Source organism: Sturnus vulgaris, chromosome 1, assembly GCF_052056855.1.
Source record: "Sturnus vulgaris isolate bStuVul1 chromosome 1, bStuVul1.hap1, whole genome shotgun sequence".
NCBI lineage: Eukaryota > Metazoa > Chordata > Aves > Passeriformes > Sturnidae > Sturnus > Sturnus vulgaris.
In genome coordinates this window covers 137282394-137304631 of record NC_142243.1, presented here as the reverse complement: position 1 = coordinate 137304631, position 22238 = coordinate 137282394, and the positions used below count along the sequence as shown (strand labels likewise).

General features: G+C 36.4%; 1 protein-coding gene across 3 annotated transcripts in view; it reads left to right on the top strand.

The window, feature by feature from the left end:
* LRP12 (LDL receptor related protein 12) overlaps window positions 1-16698 on the top strand; it is a 99162-nt gene extending 82464 nt beyond the window's left edge. For all 3 annotated transcript variants that reach the window (XM_088178068.1, XM_088178073.1, XM_014879337.2), the window contains 5 exons: window positions 1621-1756; window positions 3198-3400; window positions 7939-9040; window positions 9880-10012; window positions 13478-16698. In XM_088178068.1, coding sequence (XP_088034194.1) covers window positions 1621-1756; window positions 3198-3400; window positions 7939-9040; window positions 9880-10012; window positions 13478-14341 — 2438 coding nt within the window. In that variant the 3' untranslated portion in view covers window positions 14342-16698. The remainder of the gene's footprint in view (window positions 1-1620; window positions 1757-3197; window positions 3401-7938; window positions 9041-9879; window positions 10013-13477) is intronic.
* The last annotated feature ends 5540 nt before the right edge of the window (window positions 16699-22238 follow it).

The following is a 22238-nucleotide window of genomic DNA, read 5'->3' as shown; positions in this document are numbered from 1 at the left end:
GCTTTTATTTCAAGTCCTTATATTTATTGCCTGAACAAATGTTAAGTATCAAAAGATCACTTACACAGGAATATTCCAAATTATCATGGTGTTAGAGCACCACCTATAGGGTTTGCTCAAAAATTAAAAAGAAAGTGAATGATTGCATAGTCAAATGAAATATCTTTCTGTATTTTGTGACTTTCATTCTGGGATATTAGAGCAGCCCCTGTGTCCTACAGTTGAGGTATGTTAATACTTGAATGTGAAGCATGAATAAAGCTCCAAAAGAGGAACATGTGAAAAACTATTTAAAGCATTAATTTCTTACATATATATATACAGGAAAATAGAAAATTTCCTGAGTTTTATTTTTGCTGTGGTTTTTAAGTTAATATAGAAAATTCAGACATATGTCAGCATTTCTGTCATTTAGTCCTTCTAAAATATATTTTAAAGTGTATTTGTTATGCCATACAGAAATACCTTAAAGTAATAATAATTCAAGTTTATAACTTTTTTCATTTCAGTTCTGATTGGCTGTTTTAATCAAATAGGAATTTTAAAAACTTTTGATGATCAGACAATAATGGAAGTACTTGCTTACTTGAAATAGTTCTTGTGTTCAAACTACTGTGTGCAATTTACTGGGCTACCAGTAATTTTGACAGCTTGGCAGATTTTGGAATTCAGTCATAAAATTGAAAAATAAAAGTACTCGGGCAGTTATTCTTAATGTATTTTCTCACCACTGAGAATTCCCCATAATTTGAAGGTCTGCAGCGAGTGTAGTCTAGCCTTTCTGTTTATGTGAAGGCTGTGTATATGCAGTATGACAGGTGTTGGACAGAAGGCTGCTAGGAGGGGGGAAAACCAGAACAAAATGCACAAAGTGTAAGTACATTACTTCAAATCAGAAGAATTGGGAACACTTGAGCTGTGGAAGGAACAGCAGCTGAGTTAAGGCCAATGCAGAAAGCTAGATCTATAACAAAGTAAGAGTACAAATGACTGGGTTACTTCAGTTGCATATAATTAGACCTATAAATATCAGCTTTCTAGTCCATTATCAGAAATGTAGTTATGCAATTGTCTCTGCTGCAGTAAGTGCTCTTTTCCTTTCAAGCATTTGGAATCATGTGTATGGAGATCATTTCCATGCCAAGAACTGGAAGGGGGAAGATATTTATATGATGGTCAAACACTGGGTCTACCTAAGACAGGAAATTTCAGCTGCTTGATTATCTAGCTTTAATTTGTTTTCCACCTTCTAATATACTTGTCATTATAAGGTGTTAATACCTGGTTAATTGAACTGAATCTTTGCAAAGACTAAAAACAAAATTTAAAAATAAAAAATCTTTAACCTAATAAAGTTGTCAAATTCCACATTGAATAATCTTTTTTTTAATCTGTAATAGTGATTGACATAAATAAAAACTGCTGCACTGGCGGTGTTGGAAAACATCTTTTGGCTGACATATTTCATTACAAACTCCTTTAGAAGTTGTGGGGTTTTTAATTGGTATGTCATCTAACCCACTGATATTCGCTGATTGATTGGTTGGGGGTTTTTTGTACTATTGGCTTTTTAAAAAATGGAATTAATCAAGTTGCTTTCAATATATATGTATTTTTTAGCTTGTGGAGATATTCCAGAACAAATTCGATCACCAAGTGGGACGATCACAAGTCCAGGGTGGCCCTCTGAGTATCCTGCCCGAATTAACTGTAGCTGGTACATCCATGCGAACCCAGGGGAGATCATTACTATAAGGTAACAGTGCTCTTGTATTATCCATGTGGATCGAGAAGTACCAGACATTTTTAACTGCCAGTTGTGCACATACCAGTTTTCTCTTCCTTCCTGAAAGTGAAGGACTTCAGTGCTGCCTGATTTTTGTCTTTCCTTTGACCTAATTTGCTTGCATACAGCCATGTAGCATTTGTTTTTAGCTAGAGAATTGGTAACTAGAAAAAAATCTCAGTGTGCTCATTTATTTGAATTTTTTCCATGTGTTCAAAACATAGGATTTTTTCATTAAAAGTGTGTAGATTAAATGCTGTAATGCTTCACTGCTGTGAGGTCTCTTGGTTTGCTTAAAAATGTCAAGGACAAATAGCAAGTCAATAGATACAACTGTAGTTTAGGAAAGGCTGAGTTTTGATGCAGGGAACTCCTCACGGTTTCTTTTCAGTTGTATCTTGTAACTTTTTCTAAAGTAGTAGTAATGTAGAAAACCTGTGGATTCAAGTTCTCATCTGTTCATTTCTGATTACTGATTTCTTTTAGCATCAACAGTAGTTAGTACTGCTTCTCAGACTTGATTGTGGAATTGCATTACATGCAGGTTTTCTTCAGTTTCCAGTTCAGACTTGCTGACCCAAAAAACTGCTCTTCATTATGAAGTATTTGCTTTGACATCAGTTACTTGCTTAAATTCTGCTTCCTAATTTAAACAATCTTTCTAAGTATTTAGCTGGCATAAATACAATGTAAAGTAGGTAAAACTGTTCAGCTACTAGAATGCTTTCTAAACTTTTCATACTGTTCATTTTTAATAAAACCTTTTTTCTTTCATGTTGTTTTCTTCCACTCACACGTATCACATTTCAGTTCTGACAGTGCTCTGTTGTCTGTACAGACCTGTTTTGCACAGTCTCCCCCTTACACACCATTACCATTGTCTTGACTGAGTACAGTCCATGACGTAATGCTTGGGTAGCCGAGTAGTGCAACTGGGAGAAAGTCTTATATGAAAACATAATTTTGAACAATTTAGATGTATTTGTTATGTCAAATCCTATTATTGCCATAAGTGTAGCATTAGCTAAAACAGTGGTTAAATTTGAGTTAAAATCACTTAGTAGTGTATGAAAGTCATAACACAACACGCACAAGGACGATTTCCTTTCCAGAATTACAAATTAGGGCAATATGTGTTTTTGTAGCAAAATTGCATTCCTTGCAATTCCACAGAAGTGGTGAATGCAATATTTTGTTTGACAGAATGGATCCTTGCTGTCCTCATAGTAGAAAGTATCAGCACAAGGTTAAACCCTATTTCTACAAGGGTAGAGAAGCTACTTTTTTATTTCAGAAGCAGAAGTATTTATTTAAAAAAATAATTTCAAGCTAATTTTCATGTGTAGTAATTCAGCAGCTTGATTGTGTAGTATTCAGTTCAGTAGCAATTTTGACCTTTTCTCTTTTTCAGCTTTCAAGATTTTGATGTTCAGGGATCTCGACGATGCAGCTCAGATTGGTTAACAATTGGAAGCTACAAGAACATTGAAGGCTACAGAGCATGTGGCTCTTCCATTCCCTCACCATACATCTCTTCACAGGATCATGTTTGGATAAGGTTTCATTCAGATGATAGCATCTCCAGAAAAGGCTTCAGATTAGCCTACTTTGCTGGTATGTTTCAGATGATGCCTAGTATAATTTTATGGTTTCACTTTTTGTTTCCTGTTTCCAGAATTGTTTCCTTCTAACAGGGTACAGTACTGACTATGGGTCTTTCCTGTAGTCACTTCAGAGAAAATACAGATTAGGTAATGTATTTTGATCCCGTGCACAATTTGAATATTCAAGGTGGGAGTAACAGTAAGAAGATTGAATGGTATTTGGGAAGAAAAGGTTATCCAGTGGTAGTTGAGATCTGGAAGTTCTTTTAACATAGTAAGATTTTAAATGTTTTCATCAAACTAAAATAAATTTGTTAAAGTAGTTGGGTAAACTTCTGAGTATTTTAATTACAATGAGAGGAAAGAAATGGCAGGATTTTCTTTTTTTTTTTTTTTTTTTTTGCATTTCTCACAGAATTTGCATCATTTTTCCCATCTCCAGAAGGCATGTTATCTTTGAAAAAAATAAATCTTAAAAAACCCCACCACATTATTATGATAGATTAATCCAGCCGAGTGCAGGCAGAGTTCTGTGCATGCAAAATTTTTCTTCTGTAATTACAGGATGTGATAAAAAGCTAGTTACCAGTAGTAATAGTTTGAGACTGTTTTGTGAGCCATTCTTGTCCTATTAGAGGTTGCCAAGAGAGAGACGAGGAAGCCAGTCACGGGTCGAGACTAGTTCTAAACTTTTCCTGGCTTTAAGAGGTATTACAGTTTTATGTAATAGCATGATTATGGTGTTCTACATCATGATCATCTCAAATACTGGATTAGATTTTTCTTGGTTTTCACAATGATTTCATGTTACCTTGCTCCCTCTGAGTGTGGCTATATCTACTCACTGGCCTGCTCCAGATCTCTGTGCACACCAACTTTTGACTCCTCCATAAAACAATTCATACTTGTAAACATATCTAATGCTACCCACCTTCAAAACTGTTCCAACAAGATTCAGTAAATCTACCCCTGATCTCCTTTAGTCTAAGCTGTATTTACTCCTGTTTTGTACTCTTCACTCTTCTCACCTAGTAGCTTCCTCCACTATGTCAGTCTCTCACAAACAAGTTTCCAAGTAGGCTTATTCCTCTCTGTCACCTGTTCTCCAGTCTACAGAAAATCTCCTTTTGTGGTTCAGCTCCTTGCACTTTAGCAGGTCTTGGGGGAAGTAATGCAGCCTTGTATTTGATGCTGGCCCAGCTTTCAGGGCAGTGGTCTGGCTGGGTTTTGTTCAGTGTCTCACCAAAAAACATCAGGGAGCGGGGAAGAGGCCACTGGTTTGTCAGGCATCCTGTGCTGCTGTTTCTGCCAATGGACCAGGTGAAGACTGTTACCCTGTCAGGCATCAGCTTCTGCCCTTTTCACCTCCCTCGAAGCAGGTGCAGAGGAAAGGCAACATTTCCTTCCTGAGGGGTTTTGAGAAGGAAATATACCTCGGATAAAAGTGTGGAATGGGTAGGGGAGGTAAGCCATGGGCTTTGTAGAATTATTCTGAAAACCCATTCCTCTCTTTTTCTCTCATCTTGAGACAATTTCATTATGTAACCCCTCTTGGAGGAAGATGTAACACTTTCAATAATAAGCAGTTTTTTGTGCTAATTGATTTCTTCTATTTTGTGTTATTACTTAAGATTTTAATCTTAGGTTTACAAATGTCTTTTTAAAAATAAATTTTATTTTGGGGAGGTTTGTTTGTGTTTTAACAAACAAGCCTTACTGAAACTTTGGCTTGATTTTGCTCCCTATGTTTGATACAATACTTAGGAAGTATTTCACAATTGAGGTGAAAGTGTAGTGTTTCAGTGATCAGAGTGGTCTTTTAATGTTTTAAACTAACCTGTTTATAGGAGAAGCGTTGACAGTTGCTTTAATAATCAGCTGGTCATTTCTGCCTTTGAGTGTTAAAATAGGCTCCTGAAATGCAAAATCTTGCTATGCATTCAACTGTGCCATTATGTTTGATTTCTCCTCATCAGCATCATGCCAATAGTGTTCAGATTAACACCTCAATAAACTATTTAATTCAGTGTTTTTAAGACTCCTCTCAGAGTTGGCAAGTCATCATAGAAAAAAGTCACTTGGTAATACATTAGTCATTGGATGTAAGTTAGGCTTATCTGTGCTGGAATGACAGAAACTACAGATTCCAAGTGTGAAAGGGACCATTAGGGAGCCCCATGTTTAATATCTGATGTGGAAGATAGGTCATGGGAATTGTTTGAATTCTTGTTTAAAGAAAATAATACGTAAATATTTATATTTGACTTAAACCAATAATAGGAAAGAAAAAAGAATTACAGGTAGGAAGGGTACTGGACTAGAAAGTAAATTTCATGCTACTTTTACTTGTCTTTCTTCCCTCTATCTTCCTCCCACTACTTAGCATTTATCAGCCTTTTTAATTATGGGAGTTGAAATGGGACATTTTAATAATGGTGATGTAGAGTGGAAAAATAAAGTTATCAAAAGCACAGAGGTCAATGGCCACTGTAAATGCACGGAAGACTTGTGTTAGTCCTTTGGCTACAACTGTATGTGGGTGCTGCTAATAATCTTGTGCTATCCTGAAATCTTCTGTGGTACCACTCCCAAAGTTAGTCTTATTTAGTGTATCTCTTATAATTTTGATTCATAGGTAAATTTCCTTCATGTAAGAATTGTAGGATTGATGATTAAAAACGCTAAATCAGGATCAGGTATCCCAGCTGTTTTCTGGGATGTTTAAAAGCTTGTAGAAGGAAGAGCTTGGGTTGAAATTGTATCCTGTTTTGTTACTGCAATATTCCCATCAGTATTTATAACTCCATGTTACAACTTTCTTCTCAACCTCTTCCAGGTTCTGCAATGCAGAAGAGCAGAACTAGATTATAATCAGTACTTGAACAGGTTAAATGATGCATATTCTATACCTCCTACCTACTATTCTGTTACCTCCACCTATGGAGCACAGTCATTTAATTTAGATAGGACTAGTCTAGTAGCTGAGTTTTACTGGTTTTAGATTCAAGGCCAAGATTCTGACTTTGCCGTACTAATATTGTTAACCATATGTATGTGTGTGAGTGTACTATATATATAAATACTTATATATCTGTAACAGAACAAGAAGATGGTATCATTTATTCTGCATCTGTTCTTTGGAATTTTTTTAGTGAAATGAACGTGTTCTGAAAATTAGTCACTGCCAGCACATACATTTTGCTCTCCTATCATTCTTCAGTCTCTGAAAGTAAATTTGCAGACTTAAACATTCTTCAGCAGTGCTTATAACATTTATCACTCTTGATGATTTCATTTTTTTCTGCATTCACTTTTTAAAAGCATTTGTGAAATGTAAAAATTGTGTTACACTTTTCTAAAGAAAAATTATTAAGTTAGAGTATTTCTATTTAATGCTTTCTAAGAGGTGTTAAAGTAGAAAAAAAAGTGTGATATGACTTGACCTATCACAGCAGATTAGTTCCTGCAAGAAAAATTCAAGCTAGCTGTGAAAACTTTTATCATGTTCTATAATAAAGCACACTGGAACTTTAAAAATACTTGGTTGGTGAGGGTCCTGAAGAGCCTAATCAAACACCAGTTGGTCTTGTTTTGAGCAGATGATTTTATAAGATGCCCTCCATTCCAATCTGAATTGTTCTCTTATAAAAAATATAGAACACGATTCTCCTGGGAGCATTAGGATTTCAATGAGTTCATCCTGCTGTCTTTCCTGTTTCCTTGTTAAAACCTTAGGTATAGTGTTCCTTAGAATGCATGTATATTTGTCTAGTTTATTTTCCAAATAACTGCTTGTAGGATCATCTGCATTGCAGACTTGTTTTAGACCATGACAATTTGTTTTATAGCAAATTTTGCAGTCTGCTATTGCTTGTAGAAATAACTGGTTGAAAATGATACAGCAGTGTTTGACTCAGCTGAATTGTTGCAGAGCTGAAATGACTTGGATCCCAGGTATGCTTCTCTGTTCAGCATGGCTGGAACTTTAATAAGTAAAGGCAAGCATGCATTTTTGCATTTGCTGCACTCCCATCCTAGTTGCTGCAGGAGAGGCAGGACAGAGGTTTCTTTCTCTGGTTGGTGGTAATATGTAATCTTCAGCCGGCAGCTTCTGTCTTGCCTTAGATCCTTTGGTACAAGGTAGGAACCTCCAAAAGCAGAAGAGAGTCTGCTTTTCTGGGAAGGAATCTGAGGAGATAACCAGTACTGCAGCACAAAATGTTTCTGTGTTTTGAGTGATAGATGAGTGTTTATCTAACTTATTTTTAGCATATTAGAAGTCAGATTTCTCAATAGCTATAAATGAGCATTGTTTTCTTCCTTGGGTTAAAGTTATTTGACTGAAATCAGCTAAGGATAAGGTTCATGCTGATGTGTTGATGGAATTTTGACTTGAAAAAACTGTTTTTGTCTTGAAATTTGCTGAAAGTTGCCATGGTTTAAAGACATTTTGCTTTGCCCTTCTGAAATACCTGGTTTAGCCAATAAATGTGCAACACAAACCGTAAAGCACGAAACTCTAAGAAAAATTTTTCTTTTTACTTTCAGGGAAATCTGATGAGCCAAGTTGTGATTGTGACCAGTTTCATTGTGCTAATGGGAAGTGTATTCCAGAAAGTTGGAAATGTAACAATATGGATGAATGTGGAGACAACTCGGATGAAGAAATCTGTGCCAAAGTTAATCCTCCGACAGTTTCTTCCTTTCAGCCTTGTGCAAGCAATCAGTTCCAGTGTCTTTCCCGCTTTACCAAGCTTTACACTTGCCTTCCAGAATCTTTAAAATGTGATGGTAACATTGATTGTCTTGACCTGGGAGATGAAATAGACTGTGATGTGCCAACATGTGGGCAGTGGTTAAAATACTTTTATGGTACTTTCAGTTCTCCCAACTATCCTGACTTCTATCCACCTGGCAGCAACTGCACCTGGCTGATAGACACTGGTGATCATCGCAAAGTAATCTTGCGATTCACCGATTTTAAACTTGATGGTACAGGTTATGGAGACTATGTGAAAATATATGATGGATTAGAGGAGAATCCACGGAGGCTGTTGCGTGTACTGACAGCATTTGACTCTCATGCTCCCCTCACAGTTGTTTCATCCTCAGGACAGATAAGAGTGCATTTTTGTGCTGACAAAGTGAATGCTGCAAGAGGGTTCAATGCAACCTATCAAGTTGATGGCTTCTGTTTGCCCTGGGAAATCCCATGCGGTGGAAATTGGGGGTGCTACACAGAGCAGCAGCGCTGCGATGGCTACTGGCACTGTCCAAATGGAAGGGATGAAACCAACTGCACCATGTGCCAAAGAGATGAGTTTCCCTGCTCCCGAAATGGTGTTTGCTACCCTCGTTCAGATCGCTGCAACTACCAGAACCATTGCCCTAATGGTTCAGATGAAAAGAATTGTTTCTTCTGTCAGCCAGGCAATTTTCACTGTAAAAACAACCGCTGTGTGTTTGAGAGCTGGGTTTGTGATTCTCAAGATGACTGTGGCGATGGCAGTGACGAAGAGAATTGCCCAGTCATTGTGCCCACTAGAGTGATAACTGCAGCTGTCATTGGGAGTCTTATTTGTGGATTGCTGCTTGTCATTGCACTGGGATGTACTTGCAAATTGTACTCACTCAGGATGTTTGAGCGAAGGTAAGTAGAACTCAACATTATTAAATGTTTTGATGTTTTCTGTTGTTTATACTTGAAGTAGTTTTATTGCCATACGGATATTGTTGTACGTGATTTGTAAAGACATTCTCCTTTTTCTTTGATAGTGAAAAGAGGTTAGTTAATCATAGAGTTTATCAGGTTGGAAGGGACCCATAAGTAATATCAAGTCTAACACCCTGCTTCTTGCAGGACATCTAAAGCTAAAGACCTATGGCTGAGCATTGTCCAGATGTGCCTTGAGTTTTGAAGGCTGGGTGCCATGACCCAGTTTCCTGGGGCGCCTGTTCCGGGGACTGAATACTCTCCCAGTGAAGAAAAGAGGATAGAAATATTCTGATCACTTCACTGTAGAGGGTTAAAGCTTTCAGATGGTGTTACCAAAAAGGAAGTGTGGGAAAACTGCTAATTAATTTGTAACTTATATCACAGTTCTGTATATAACAGCATGTTTCTTCTCTTGTAGGTTAGTTCATTCCAGGATTACATATCCTTCAATCTTTTACAATAATATAAGCGTTATTCATGGTGCTTTTTATATTTAGCCCATGGGTTTGGGCTGGTTTGTTTGCTTGTTTTTAAGAAATTTATTGTTGGGTGGTTTCTTTGCTCTCATTTCAGCTGGACAGACTCACAGGAATGACTTTATATTCTTTGCCAATTAAATTTCAATTAAATTAGCAAAACTTCAACTTTTGAAGTTTTTCATTTCAGATAATAATCTTCTGATGTACTTTCATTCTTTCTCATATATGTATATATAAATATATATATATATCTCAATGTCTTATGTATTCTGAAATTTCTTTTCTCTTTGAAAGATCATTTGAAACTCATTTGTCAAGGGTTGAGGCTGAACTGTTAAGAAGAGAAGCTCCTCCATCCTATGGACAATTAATTGCCCAGGGTTTAATTCCACCAGTTGAAGATTTCCCTGTTTGTTCCCCAAATCAGGTAAGATTTCAAAATAGCAGACAGACCCCTTAAATTTTAAGGAGATTAAAATAAAGATATTTTGATTTTCATTTGCTTCCTTTTCCTCTACTGCATTTCCTTTTTCTCCTTTTAAGTCAATAGTGTTATACAAATTATTAGCCCTTGAACAAAATTAATTATATAGTAACACCACACTTTCTTTTGCAGGCTTCCTTTTGTTGATAATACCAGAAATGCACACTATAGAACCCCCTTTTGAATGAAAAGTAATAGATTGGTAGATCTAATTGCATGTTCCATATTACTGGTGTGAAAGTAAAGATTGCAAGATGGCACTTTCTGATTTGGGAAAGAAGAACTAAACTTCTAATGTGGGTTGGTAGTTCACATGCACAGTGAGTAGGTGTGTTCATGCCTGCTGTGCATAATAAGATGATGGAGAAAGACATGGTGTAATATATAAAATTATCATGAATGAGTAACAAAGAAAAGCTAGTAAGTGGCACTTGATAGTTTCTGGTCATCCAGATTCAGAGGTGGATGACTGGGGCATTTCTTACTTGGTTGATAAATTTATTTTTGTCAAAAAACTCTTTAAGTAGTTAAAAATGGTTTTGGTTATAAAGCTCTTGTGAGAAATAGAGGAAAAAGTCTTAGTCTGGGAATCCTGCTGTGTCTATTAGGGTTGGCATTAATTATGTTTTGTTGCAGTTAATACAGCAAAGTTATTGTAAGAAAATTACATGACTATCACATGTTCTTTCATGCTCACGTGTCCACAAGCAGCTGGGATCTGTCACAAAAGATTTTGTAGAGGGAAAGAGGAAAATAAATTGAAATTTGCATGAGGCTTTCAAAAAACATTGTAAAGATTTTTTGGATAGCTAAATTAGCACTGAACTTCATCAATGAATTTAATAAATGTCTGTAGTGAACACTGTAGAATCCCTTGTTCTTTTTTAGTGGGTTACTGTGGTTATAATAAAGATCAGTATGTTTCTGTTTCAAACCAATTCTGTACTTTTACAAATTTGGCTTGCTGTCCTCTTTTCCAAAAAAAATAATCTTCACCAGTTTATGATGGATCTATGTTTACAAGTCTCTTTAGGTAGGGTTAGCTCAGGAAAGTCTTTGGAGGCAATGCAGTTGTCATGCCCAGATGTGTAAGTCCTTCTTACAGATGCCTACCCTGTGTGAGGCACTTTAGGTTTGGTGTATGTGAATATGTGTAGGAACAATTACGATTTTTAGAAAAACCTTGCTTGCTCAAACCCCTTTTTCATCTTGAAATCCCATAAAGGTGATGTAAGGATCTTGGGTTTTACTAAAATGAAATTTCCTCATAGAGAGGACAGTTCTGAAAAACGCAAACATGTAGTGACTGCAATCAGAGACTGGTACTGGAGCTTTTAAAAATCTGTGTAATTACTGAAATTTTCTTTACTCTTCAGTTTGACTTAAACTGAATTAACCACTGTTTCTTTGGATACATTTTAAGTTCATTTCAGAATATACTGAAATTATATGGCAAACTTTTGTAATTAAACATAATAAAATGTAGTTGCTTCATAGTTTTTCTATGTAAAATCATGATTTTACACTCCATAAAATATCGATGCATGTAACAATAATTTCAAGCAGTGAGAGTTTTACTGAATTCTCATTATGAACACCAGTATATCAAGTGAGACTTGTGGCCTTGAAAACTGAAGTAACTATACTGTGCAATTAACTAGCATAGAAATAAGAAATAGTAGTGAGCAGGCCATCAAAAGTAATGAAAATGTCATTCTAGAACATTGACACTTCCATGATAAAAGCTTTACTCATATTTAACCAATGAAGTTGCATTGTTTAAAACCTTTGTTCTGTAGAGGAGACATTAGTAAAAACTCAAGGCAATGTAAATTGAATTCTATGAATTACAAAACTCGATTTTTAATATGGTAAAGTGTTGGGATAAGGGAGTCAGTATTAAGTCAAGGTGTGTAAAAACTTGTTTTCAGCAAAATACTCATTTTAAGATTGCAAGTCTTTGTAGGACTGGAGATAGTTATTCAAGATTTGCTAGAAGTCTCAAGCTATAGGAATGTTGAATGCTCTAATTTCAGTATAGTGCTTTCTGCCTAAAATATGCCTTCAGAGCTGGATTTTCAAAGATGAGTAGCAGTCTCTTCAGTAGCATTTAAAAGTAAGGCTGCCATACATACATACTGTGTGCTTGAATTCAGTCATCCTGTGAACTAAGGGAAGGGAAGAGGTAGGTTGTGCTTGAAGTATTGTTTGGATATTCTGCTGTGTTGTCTGAAGGATGGTGGAAGGGAGATGAAGGTGACAGCATGAGAACACTAAATTTCAGGTTTTATAAATGAAGGGAAATACATGCATATATGTTAAGGGCTCAATTGGGAAATGGCTCTTCCGAAGAATATTCTACTTTTTTGCTTTTTTGCCATAATCTTCATGAAAAGTTGTGAATATGGGCTTTATCCTCTAATTAAACACATTTGTGAATATTTTTAGATTGATGGGCATCTGGAAGATCTTCTACCCTATTTGAGAATTGAGCTACTTAGCTGAGGCAATGCTTTTTTAAGTTTGAGTTCAGGATCCCCAAGACAAAGGAGTTTGTTTTCTTATGTTTGTGTTACATAACAGTTAGAAAGTTATACAGATTTTTAAACAGAAAATTCAGGCATGCATTCTTCTGTAGCTAAATAACTGGAAAATGTATACAGAATTTGGGAAGTTTACAGTTTAGAACACATAAGATAATTTTATTTGAACAGAAGCATTCAAGCATTTTGAAATTGTAATTAACCGATTATGCCAGAAAGGGGGAAAAGAAAATCAAACTATAAGCCTCTGCTGGAGAAGTTACTTAATTTAGCCTCTTTGAGACAGCCCTATGATAGTGGATAAAGAAGGCAGCCACCTTTATTAAATATTTTTCAGAAAGACGTTGTTTACAAATTCTAAACTTTTTGAGACAAGGTTATATGTGCTGCACTCTAAAATCCACGGTGACTACCTTTTTGGTAAGACTGTTGGTAATAGATTTTGTATGCCTGCTCTACCAGCTCTGTACTTGTACTTTTCTTTAATCAGTGGTCCATATCCAGACTGTAGTGCCTGTAATGCTTTTCACGTTGTCTTTATTTAGAGATCCTTGATTAGGGCAGAAATATGTCTTGTATAGAAGTCATTGCTCTTTTATTGCCTTTACACATGTATTTCCACTTAATTTGCCTGTTTATATTTTCCTCTAGAGCATCTAGACTTTTGTCATGCACACTTTTTTTTTTAATAGCCTATTGCTACATGTACCAGATCCTTATTAAGAAACATGCAACATTTTCTAATAGTTATGATTTACATTTAACTTTGTTAAATGCTGTTTTGCACAATAGTCATCATTCTTTCTTTGCTAGAACAGTACCAGCAGACTGTCAATGCTTGATTGTTGCTTTTCTTCTCATTTAGGCTTCAGTTCTTGAAAACCTGAGGCTGGCAGTACGATCTCAGCTTGGATTTACCTCAATCAGACTTCCTATTGCTGGCAGATCAAGTAATATTTGGAATCGAATTTTTAATTTTGCGAGGTCACGTCATTCTGGATCGTTGGCATTGGTCTCAGCGGATGGAGATGATGTTGCCAGCCAAAGTACTAGTAGAGAAGCTGAAAGAAATAATAGTCACAGAGGTTTGTTTTCAGTTGAATCTGATGATACAGACACAGAGAATGAAAGAAGAGACACAGCAGGAGCAGTTGGTGGTGTTGCTGCCACCTTGCCTCAAAAAGTCCCTCCTGCAACAGCAATAGAAGCAGCAGTGGGAGCATGTGGGAATTCCTCTGCTCAGAGCAGCGGTTGCAGTGGCACGGATGGTGGAAGAGAAGTGACGAGTGTAGAGCCCCCAAGCACAAGTCCCGCGCGCCACCAGCTCTCGAGCGCACTGAGCCGTATGACTCAAGGCTTACGCTGGGTACGCTTCACTTTAGGGAGATCAAGCTCAGTGAATCAGAACCAAAGTCCTTTGAGACAGCTTGATAATGGGGTAAGTGGAAGAGAAGAGGATGATGATGTTGAAATGTTAATTCCAGTCTCTGATGTAGCATCAGACTTTGACATGAATGACTGTTCAAGACCTCTACTTGATCTCAGCTCAGATCAAGGACCAGGGCTTAGACAGCCTTACAGTGCAACACATCACAGTGTAAGGTCGTGCAGTCGAGATGGCCCCTGTGAGAGCTGTGGCATCGTACACACTGCCCAGATACCCGACACTTGCTTAGAGGCAACAGTGAAAAATGAAACTAGTGACGATGAGGCATTATTACTCTGCTAGGTACGGATTGTTTAGGAAAGATTGTGTACAAGTTGGAGCAATATCTGTCATTGTTTTGTACTTCACAGTTAAAATTAGTTTTTAGTTTTAAAAAATCCAGGACAACATTATGTTAATGCTATTTTAGCCTGTGTGGTTGATTAAACTTGTTATACTGGATGACATTATGGAACTATAAGAGTGAACATTTTAATGGCTCTGAATACACAATGTGTGTATCCAGTATAATCGGATTACTCTTTAAACTGAAGTTTTCCCCATTAGTTTCAAATTTAGTTTATCCTGGTACTCTAGTTCAAACCTGAAACATGGCTGCTCAAGACTTATTGGCTGCCTGTTTAACCCCATATTAACAGGTGAATTTGTACAGAATTATTTTCCTTTAGGAATTGACTCTGTTGTATTATTGCCAACATACTTGTAACTTAATATACTAAATACTGGTAAGGATTGTTAATGTAAAATATGTACTTTTCTTTGAGTTTATTCAACACTTTGTCTAAATATTCTTGAAATTTCATCATAATGTGAACTTCCTTAAAGGGAGGAGGAACGTTCTCCAGGAGCATTGTTTTTCTTTCAGAAGTACAAAATGCAATGATACATGAAATTTAGGCATAATAGATAAACTGATAAAGCTTTTTTAGCACTGACTTTCCTAAACTGCAATCTACTATGGTACAAGCCAAATAGTATGTAAAATCCCCAGTCATTAATCTTTTTGATTTGAAGTAAAAAAGGGCCGAAGATATTACAATATGTGTTAGTTCTTTAAACATCCGATATGTACAAATACACTACAGAATAAGTTCCAACTGGTAATAGATCTTTCCCTAATACTGTAGGGTTTAAAGCTTGTTTTGGACTCAAGGGATTTGCACTAAAATCATATTAAGGTCTCTAATGAGCTTAGTGCACAAGCACTATCACTTTAAGTACTATTATTGTCTAATATTGCAATGGCTATATATTTCCATGGCTCTTTTCTTGGGGTGTTGCGTTTTTGTTGCAATTGAATTTGCTTTACTAATTCCCTATTTATTCATTGTATTTAAAAACTGGTTTACTCAGTCACAGACTGGTTGTTTAAAAGAAACCAAAAGAAAACCCTTTTAGTGTATTTTTTTTATGATATTACATGTTGGAGCAAAACAGATCAGTGAGAAAAAAAGCTCATAACTTCCAATTTTGTGATAAGCAGGTTAATTTGTGGCTACTAGTGTGACAACAAGAAATTACACCTTTTAAAAACAAAACTGTCAACTACTGTTTTATTTATTCTTTGCCAGTCTGTTTTTAGTAGGCTTAAAGATCCAGTATGAAATGTATTTGTGTGTGATTGTATGCTATTTATTAAATTTTAAATACTTTGTTGAATGTCATTTTAAAGCATGTTTAAAGTCTTGTGCATTTCTGTCGTGTTATGCTGTCGGGCAGAACTGACTAAAATTTTAATATGTATCAAAATTAAATTGACTTTTTGTTATGTTTTTGAGGTACTTTTAAAAATAAATCCAAGGTCTGTCTGGCTTTTTATTTTTTTTAAATACTCATCTCTGAAGTACAAATCACATGCAGAAGAAACAAACAATTGAATGGATTCCAAAGTGTATATATCTTCTCCCTCTTCTCTTCATTCACTGACACTGGGATGAGAAAAATAAATGATTTTACCATCTGGTTGATTTTTTTCATGAGAGTTAGCAGGTAAATTCTGAGTTCAGGATGCAAAAATGTAGATTTGTGCTTTTGAGGAACCTTATGTGCAATACAGTTGTAAAAGATTTTATTATAACCCATGCGGTTTCAAGTTTCAGAACAGATCACATCACACTGGTACCAGATCAGGTACAAGTTGGCCCATAATTACACATACTCAAGTAAAAGTCATCAATGGCCATTTTTATTCACATTGAATAATATCTAAATCTGTGGGTAATCTTTAGTCTGATTTCAGTAGCATTGCTTATAGAGCAGGCAGCTTTGCAATAGGAACATGGTAACACACCCTGAAGTATATGTGAACAGTATGTCCTGGTATAAAATACTGGGTTTTTAAACCTTCCTAATAAATTGTCATTAAAAAGTGGTTGTAGAAATGCTTGTCCCTGAGGCAAATAAATTTTAAAGGAAGAGTCTTCACAGAATACCTTCGGTGTTTAACACATATAATGACCTAAATTTGTTCCATTAGATGCCCCAAATAGCATGTACCTATGGACTCCATATTGCAGATGTAAAAAGAATACGATGTTTAATTTGTTTTAAAGGACAAATGCTACACATTTAACTGAGAAGTTGGATTTGATTGATGATTTGGAAAATTGTAAATAAAATTCATATTTGTATGAGGTGAATTTGTTGTGGTGATTTTTTTTTCTTAGTGATAATAAAAGGAGTGATTGATTTTTCTTTTGAGTAATGTATGAGTGGTTGGTTGCATTTGTAGTTTGGTTTTATTGAAGTTTCCAACAAGACGTTACTAACTTGTTTCTTTTTACGCTGGAGAGCTTGAATTAGTGTTTTGTTCAATTGTTTCTTGATTTAGCTATGCTACAATACTAGGGCAGTTTGAAAAAAAGTCAGTGTAATAAATCACTTTCATCTGCTAACTTTGAAGAATCTAGGTTATTGTGAGGCAAGTATTTTACTCATGTAAAGTTATTTAAATATGGAAAGAGTTGGTCATCATTCTTTTTCAGATACCACACTTTTTTTGTCATTTGATTTGCACTGAAATATTGGGGGGGGGCTGACTGAGCTTCACATGGTGCAAGGGCTTGTTTTGTTTCCAAAGTAAAGTTCATTTTCAGTACAAGTTCAGCAAGTGTTGCTGATAATTTCTTTCAAAACAGGTTGCTGGAGCGGATGCTGGAATTAGTTACTGTATTATGTGTTCCACTTTCTATCTGAATGCCAAAGCATGAACTTGTTCCAAAGCTTGGATTCAGTCCAGGGAAAACAAGTTCAGGTTGGGACACAAATTGTGTTTCAGTGAAGTTTGTATATTAAATACTCACTGCAGATCAAGTCATGGCTTTTCCTGTTGGGATGAAGTTTTGCTTCCTTTCTGAAATATGAGTGTTTTATTCTCCTACATATATCTCCAGATATTCAACTGTGACAATTGTCCTGAGAAAGTGCTGCACATTTCCCATAAATCTTGATTTAAGTCAAAAGTTTTGATCTTCCTCCAGTTGTGATGAAGCTTTTTGTGAAGTATTTTGTCAGTTTGTGGTTTGTTTTTTTTTTTTTTACTGTATCTCTTTTCTTCCTCCCTTGAGTTTGTGAAAATAGGCAGTTGGTAATTAATTCCTCCAGGGCATCAGCTACAACTCAATTGCCCAAAGTAGGGTGTGTTTTGACCAAAAGTACATAAGAGGTAAGCAGATTGATTGATGGTTAAAACTCTTCCCCTTCTATCCTCCACTGGGATTTCATTGTAGTTCACTTTTCCTTCATCCAAGTAAATTAAGGTCCATAATTATTGGACTTGATACAGAGAAGTTTTATAGCACAACATTCATATCAGTATGTCCAGCTGAGGTTTCTGTTCATATGCAGTACTCACTATCTGGTGAGTAGTAACTCGGGGAGAGTATAAGTATTCACTAAACTGAAGTATTATATAGGAATTCAGATGGACAAGACTCCCCATGTCATTGATGGAGGAAACAAGAGATGTCACTCTGAGCAGTGTCAGTTAAAGATTCCTAATCACATTTTGAGAAAGGACATTTACAGTAAGCAGAATTTAGCTAATCTTTGTGAAAATCCAAACACAAATTAGTGTTTGTGATATTTTTGCATGCACACTGAAATCTAGCAGAAGAGTTTAGCTCCAGCATTAATATCTTCTTATGACTAAGTTGCATTCTGATATCAAAGAAATTACTCAAATGCAAGTTTTTCACATTGAGATTATTTTCAGATCACAATTACCCTGTACATTGCTTGTACAGGAAAGAAATGAGTGGAAAACACAGGGGGAAAAGAAAAGATAAAAATAATTTGAATTTGAATTTTGGAAAGGCTGTAATAAAACAGACTAGAAACTCTAAAGGAACATAATTGTATTACATTGTACAAGGGATTTTTTTTTGAGACAAACAATTGCAGGAGACCTTCCCAAAAATAAGTCATAATGGGTGGGACATGTCAAATCAGGAATATATAAAAGAAAGGAGTTAGGTACAGTGTGGACTTCCTAACAAATAATGTAAAGGGCAAAGAAATAAACTTGTTTTAAGGAGTAAGGACATGATCCCTGAAATAAGCATACATTGTGCATATTATCTAACAGAGGCAGGTGTCTGAATTCAGAGCAGAAATCTCAGATTTCATCACAGCATTGTTGACTTGTGGTGTTACAGAGGTTTAGTAGAATTGTATTTGTACCTTTGCAATGAAATAATCATGCATCTGAAGGTATGCCAACAGAAATTAGGAAATAGGTTTATCTGCTTCTCCAGTTGTATAAAATTGAGGAAAAACAACTGGTAAAATTTATTGGTTTAAATCTGTCATCTTTCCTGTAGTTAGTTATGAACCACCTTGAACAGCCACAGTTGAAGAAAGAAGTTCTGGTGCACCAGAGGAAAAACGTGCAATATACAGGATAGTGAGGAATGTCATGAACTGACATTGTATTTCTGCAGAGGCATGGCAAGGAACAAAGATACTTAGTTTTGCATTCTCTCACCTACTCTATTGAGCAGCAGTTACAGTTCTGACTTTGTGTTCCTTCAGTAGATGTTGAGCTTGAGAGTCGGAGAAAATACAACTAATATTATGCAGTGAATTTTTTAGATAATGCATTAGTAAAAATAGGTTTCCAAAAATAGCTAATCCCTGTGCTTTTGTGGTTATGTTTCTTGGAGTTTGAAAAAATCCCACCTAAAAACTTCGGTTTTGACCGAGATTATACACCAGGAAGTAACTGACAGGTATGATGAGTTGTTTGGGTTTTTTTTTCCAGCTCATTGTGAGACTTAGAACTTAATGCCTGAGTTGAACTGTCTCACATATTTAGAAAGTGGACATTTTATTGGACCCTTATGGAGCCAAAAGAGCAAAGAGCACAGTATGAGGGTTTCTTAGTTGCTCCTCTGCTGGATTCCTGATCATTCTTTTTTCTTTATTGGTTGTATTGTACTGTGTGTGTGGTTCACCATTTGTGTTGATCAGAGAGGAGAGGACACTTGGCCTTACAAAAATGAGAAAACAGTCATTACTTATTGTTGCTCTAAAAAGTAGAATGGTTTTCAGCCTGCACGCCTTTGGCTGCCTTCCTTCGTGTCACACATGTGGGACCCAAGGCTGGGTGCTAATGGGCTTCATTACTGCTAATGTATTTGGGGAGAGACTGGCACCAGGATCTTGGATGTAGCCCAATACTTAGGAGAGCATATTTATAATAGTTCAGGTGATGTGGAACTAGAGGATTCAACTCCTTTCTTAATGTTCTTTAGCCTTGTTTTATTATAGAAAAGCATGGGGCATGCTTGCTAGTTTTCGAAAGCTTTTACAACTGAAGAAGGCTCTACAGATTAGGTTTTGAAACTTCACCACTTATTTGTGTCTGAAAATCTATCTCATGCAAGTACCCAGCAGACTCTTCTGAAAACTTTTGAGGTTTTGACAAGGGCACCTGACTCGTCTCACAATTTTGAAGACTTTACAGGTGCAATTATGTTTAGACCATTTGGTTTTATTGAATGAGTATTAAATTCCCATTACAGAGAAGAGGAGTGTGAAAGTAAATCCCAAGAGAACAGGCATTATGGATTTTTTATAGGAGTTGCAAAGAAATGCCTGCTGAGTATTCAGTCCTTCTGACTTTCTGAATATGGGAAAAGATAACCATTTTTTCCTTCCTGCAAATCCAGAGTGCACCTCAAACTCACACCAATTCTCCAAAACTTAGTGCTTTATCCATCGTTACTGAAAGTTGTTGGTACCATTTTTGTTAATTTTCTCATGTTGCAAATGTGGTTCATGATCTCGTCTTGCTTCCTTGGAGGAAAGTTGTCAAAAATAAATAATGTTATTAATTGCACGTTTTCATTAGCTGAGCTTTCTTCCTGCTGGTCATTATCATCCTCTAGTTTCCTTCACAAAATGTCTCTGTTTGTTCAAAAGCCTATTTGTCTGCAGCTCCTGCATTTTGAGATACATTTCAGCTTCAGCAACTTTAATTTGAAGGTTAATGCCAGTAAGAGTCCTGGAGTTAAGAAAAAGCTGAAGACTGTGTGATAATAGAAGAGCTTTACAGCACTAGGATATGGTAAGAAGAATGTGAAAATGGAAGCAAAGGGAGGATAAGGGTACTGTGTGATAATTAAAGGAAAAGTTAAAAATTAATAGTATTTTATGTGGGGACGTAGCAGTTAAAGGTTCCAGGATGAAGTGGGTGAGAGTGTGTGTGTCTCAGAAGACTTTAAAATGATGGTGTCATTATAATGACTTTTAGAAGATGTTCTCAAGGTCTGCTGGATGTTCCAAACTTCAGTCCTCTGTTTCTTGCAAACTTTTTCCTAAATTTGCTAACTTATTTTCGTTTGTTAAATCCTAGGAATGGATTGTATTTCTTCAGGGTTGTTCAAATGGAATCAGTTAATCACTAGGCTACTGAGAAACCTCCTATGATTGCACTTCTCTGATAGCTACATTAAACAAGACACTCAATGTTTAGATTTCTAGGATTGTTTGCTTTGCTGGACACAACAAAAGCATTACCATACGATTCAAATTTAGATTTGTGAGCTTGGGCAGACTTCCTGCCATGGCTCTCAAATCATTGAGCTACTATGTAACGTTTTAAGAGCAGTAAATGTTTCATAACAGGAAACTTCTCTGCAGGGTTGTGGTTTAAGCACAGCTGGTATTTTATCACTGCACAGCCACTCAATCGATTTGGGTGATAGTGTGAAAACTCGTGGGTTTCAGATAATGACAGTTTAATAGGTAAGGCAAAAGCTGCACTTGTGAGCGGAGCAAAACAAAGGAATTCATTTCTCACTTCCCAGGGACAGGCAGATGTTTTGCCATCTCCAGGAAAGCAAGGCTCCACATCCACTAACTGTGACTTGGGAAGACACGTGCTGTATACATCAAATGTCCCTCCCCTTCCTGCTTCTTTCTCCAGTTTTATGTGCTGGGCATGACAGCAGATGGCCTGGGGTATCCCTGTGGTCAGTTGGGATCAGCTGTCCTGGCTTTGTCCCCATCCAGCTTCCTGTGCACCCCCAGCCTCCTCACCGGTTGGGCAGTAGGGGATGCAGAAAAGCCTTTGATGTAGTGCAGGTACTGCTCAGCAGGAATGAGAGCTTTCCTCTGTTACCAGCACTGCTTTCAGCACAGATGCAAAACAGAGCAACACCAGGTACTATGACAGAGTTTAAATCTCTTCCAGCCCAGACCACTACGACAGTGCAGAGTCGAACATTGATTATGGAGCAAAGATTTGTTTTAAACTCTGCAAAGAAAAGGATAAAAAAAGTAAAAGGTTTTGTGGGTGAGTAAGTACTACAAAGTCAATGAGGAGCCTGAAGCCCCATTGGAGCAGCAGTAGATATTCAGTGATCACTAAGAACGTAGGGCCAGTTGTCTTCTCTCAGTATTTTAAGAATAATTTCTGTTCCACCAGTGGTATTTCAGGCTATTTTTTCTAGGGACAGCTGAGCTGTGAAATATTAAATATTTACCAAATATGCATAAATGCAACTGATGAGAGATTATCTTTTTGGTCCACATGGTTTAAGTAAAAGGGCTGCTTAGACAGAATCTTGTTCTATAACAATACATTATTTAATGTGTTCAAAACCACCTGTGGGATAAATTCAGTTTTCAGGCACAGAATTGTAAGATGGTATCTTGCTGGTTTGTGGGCAGCTCT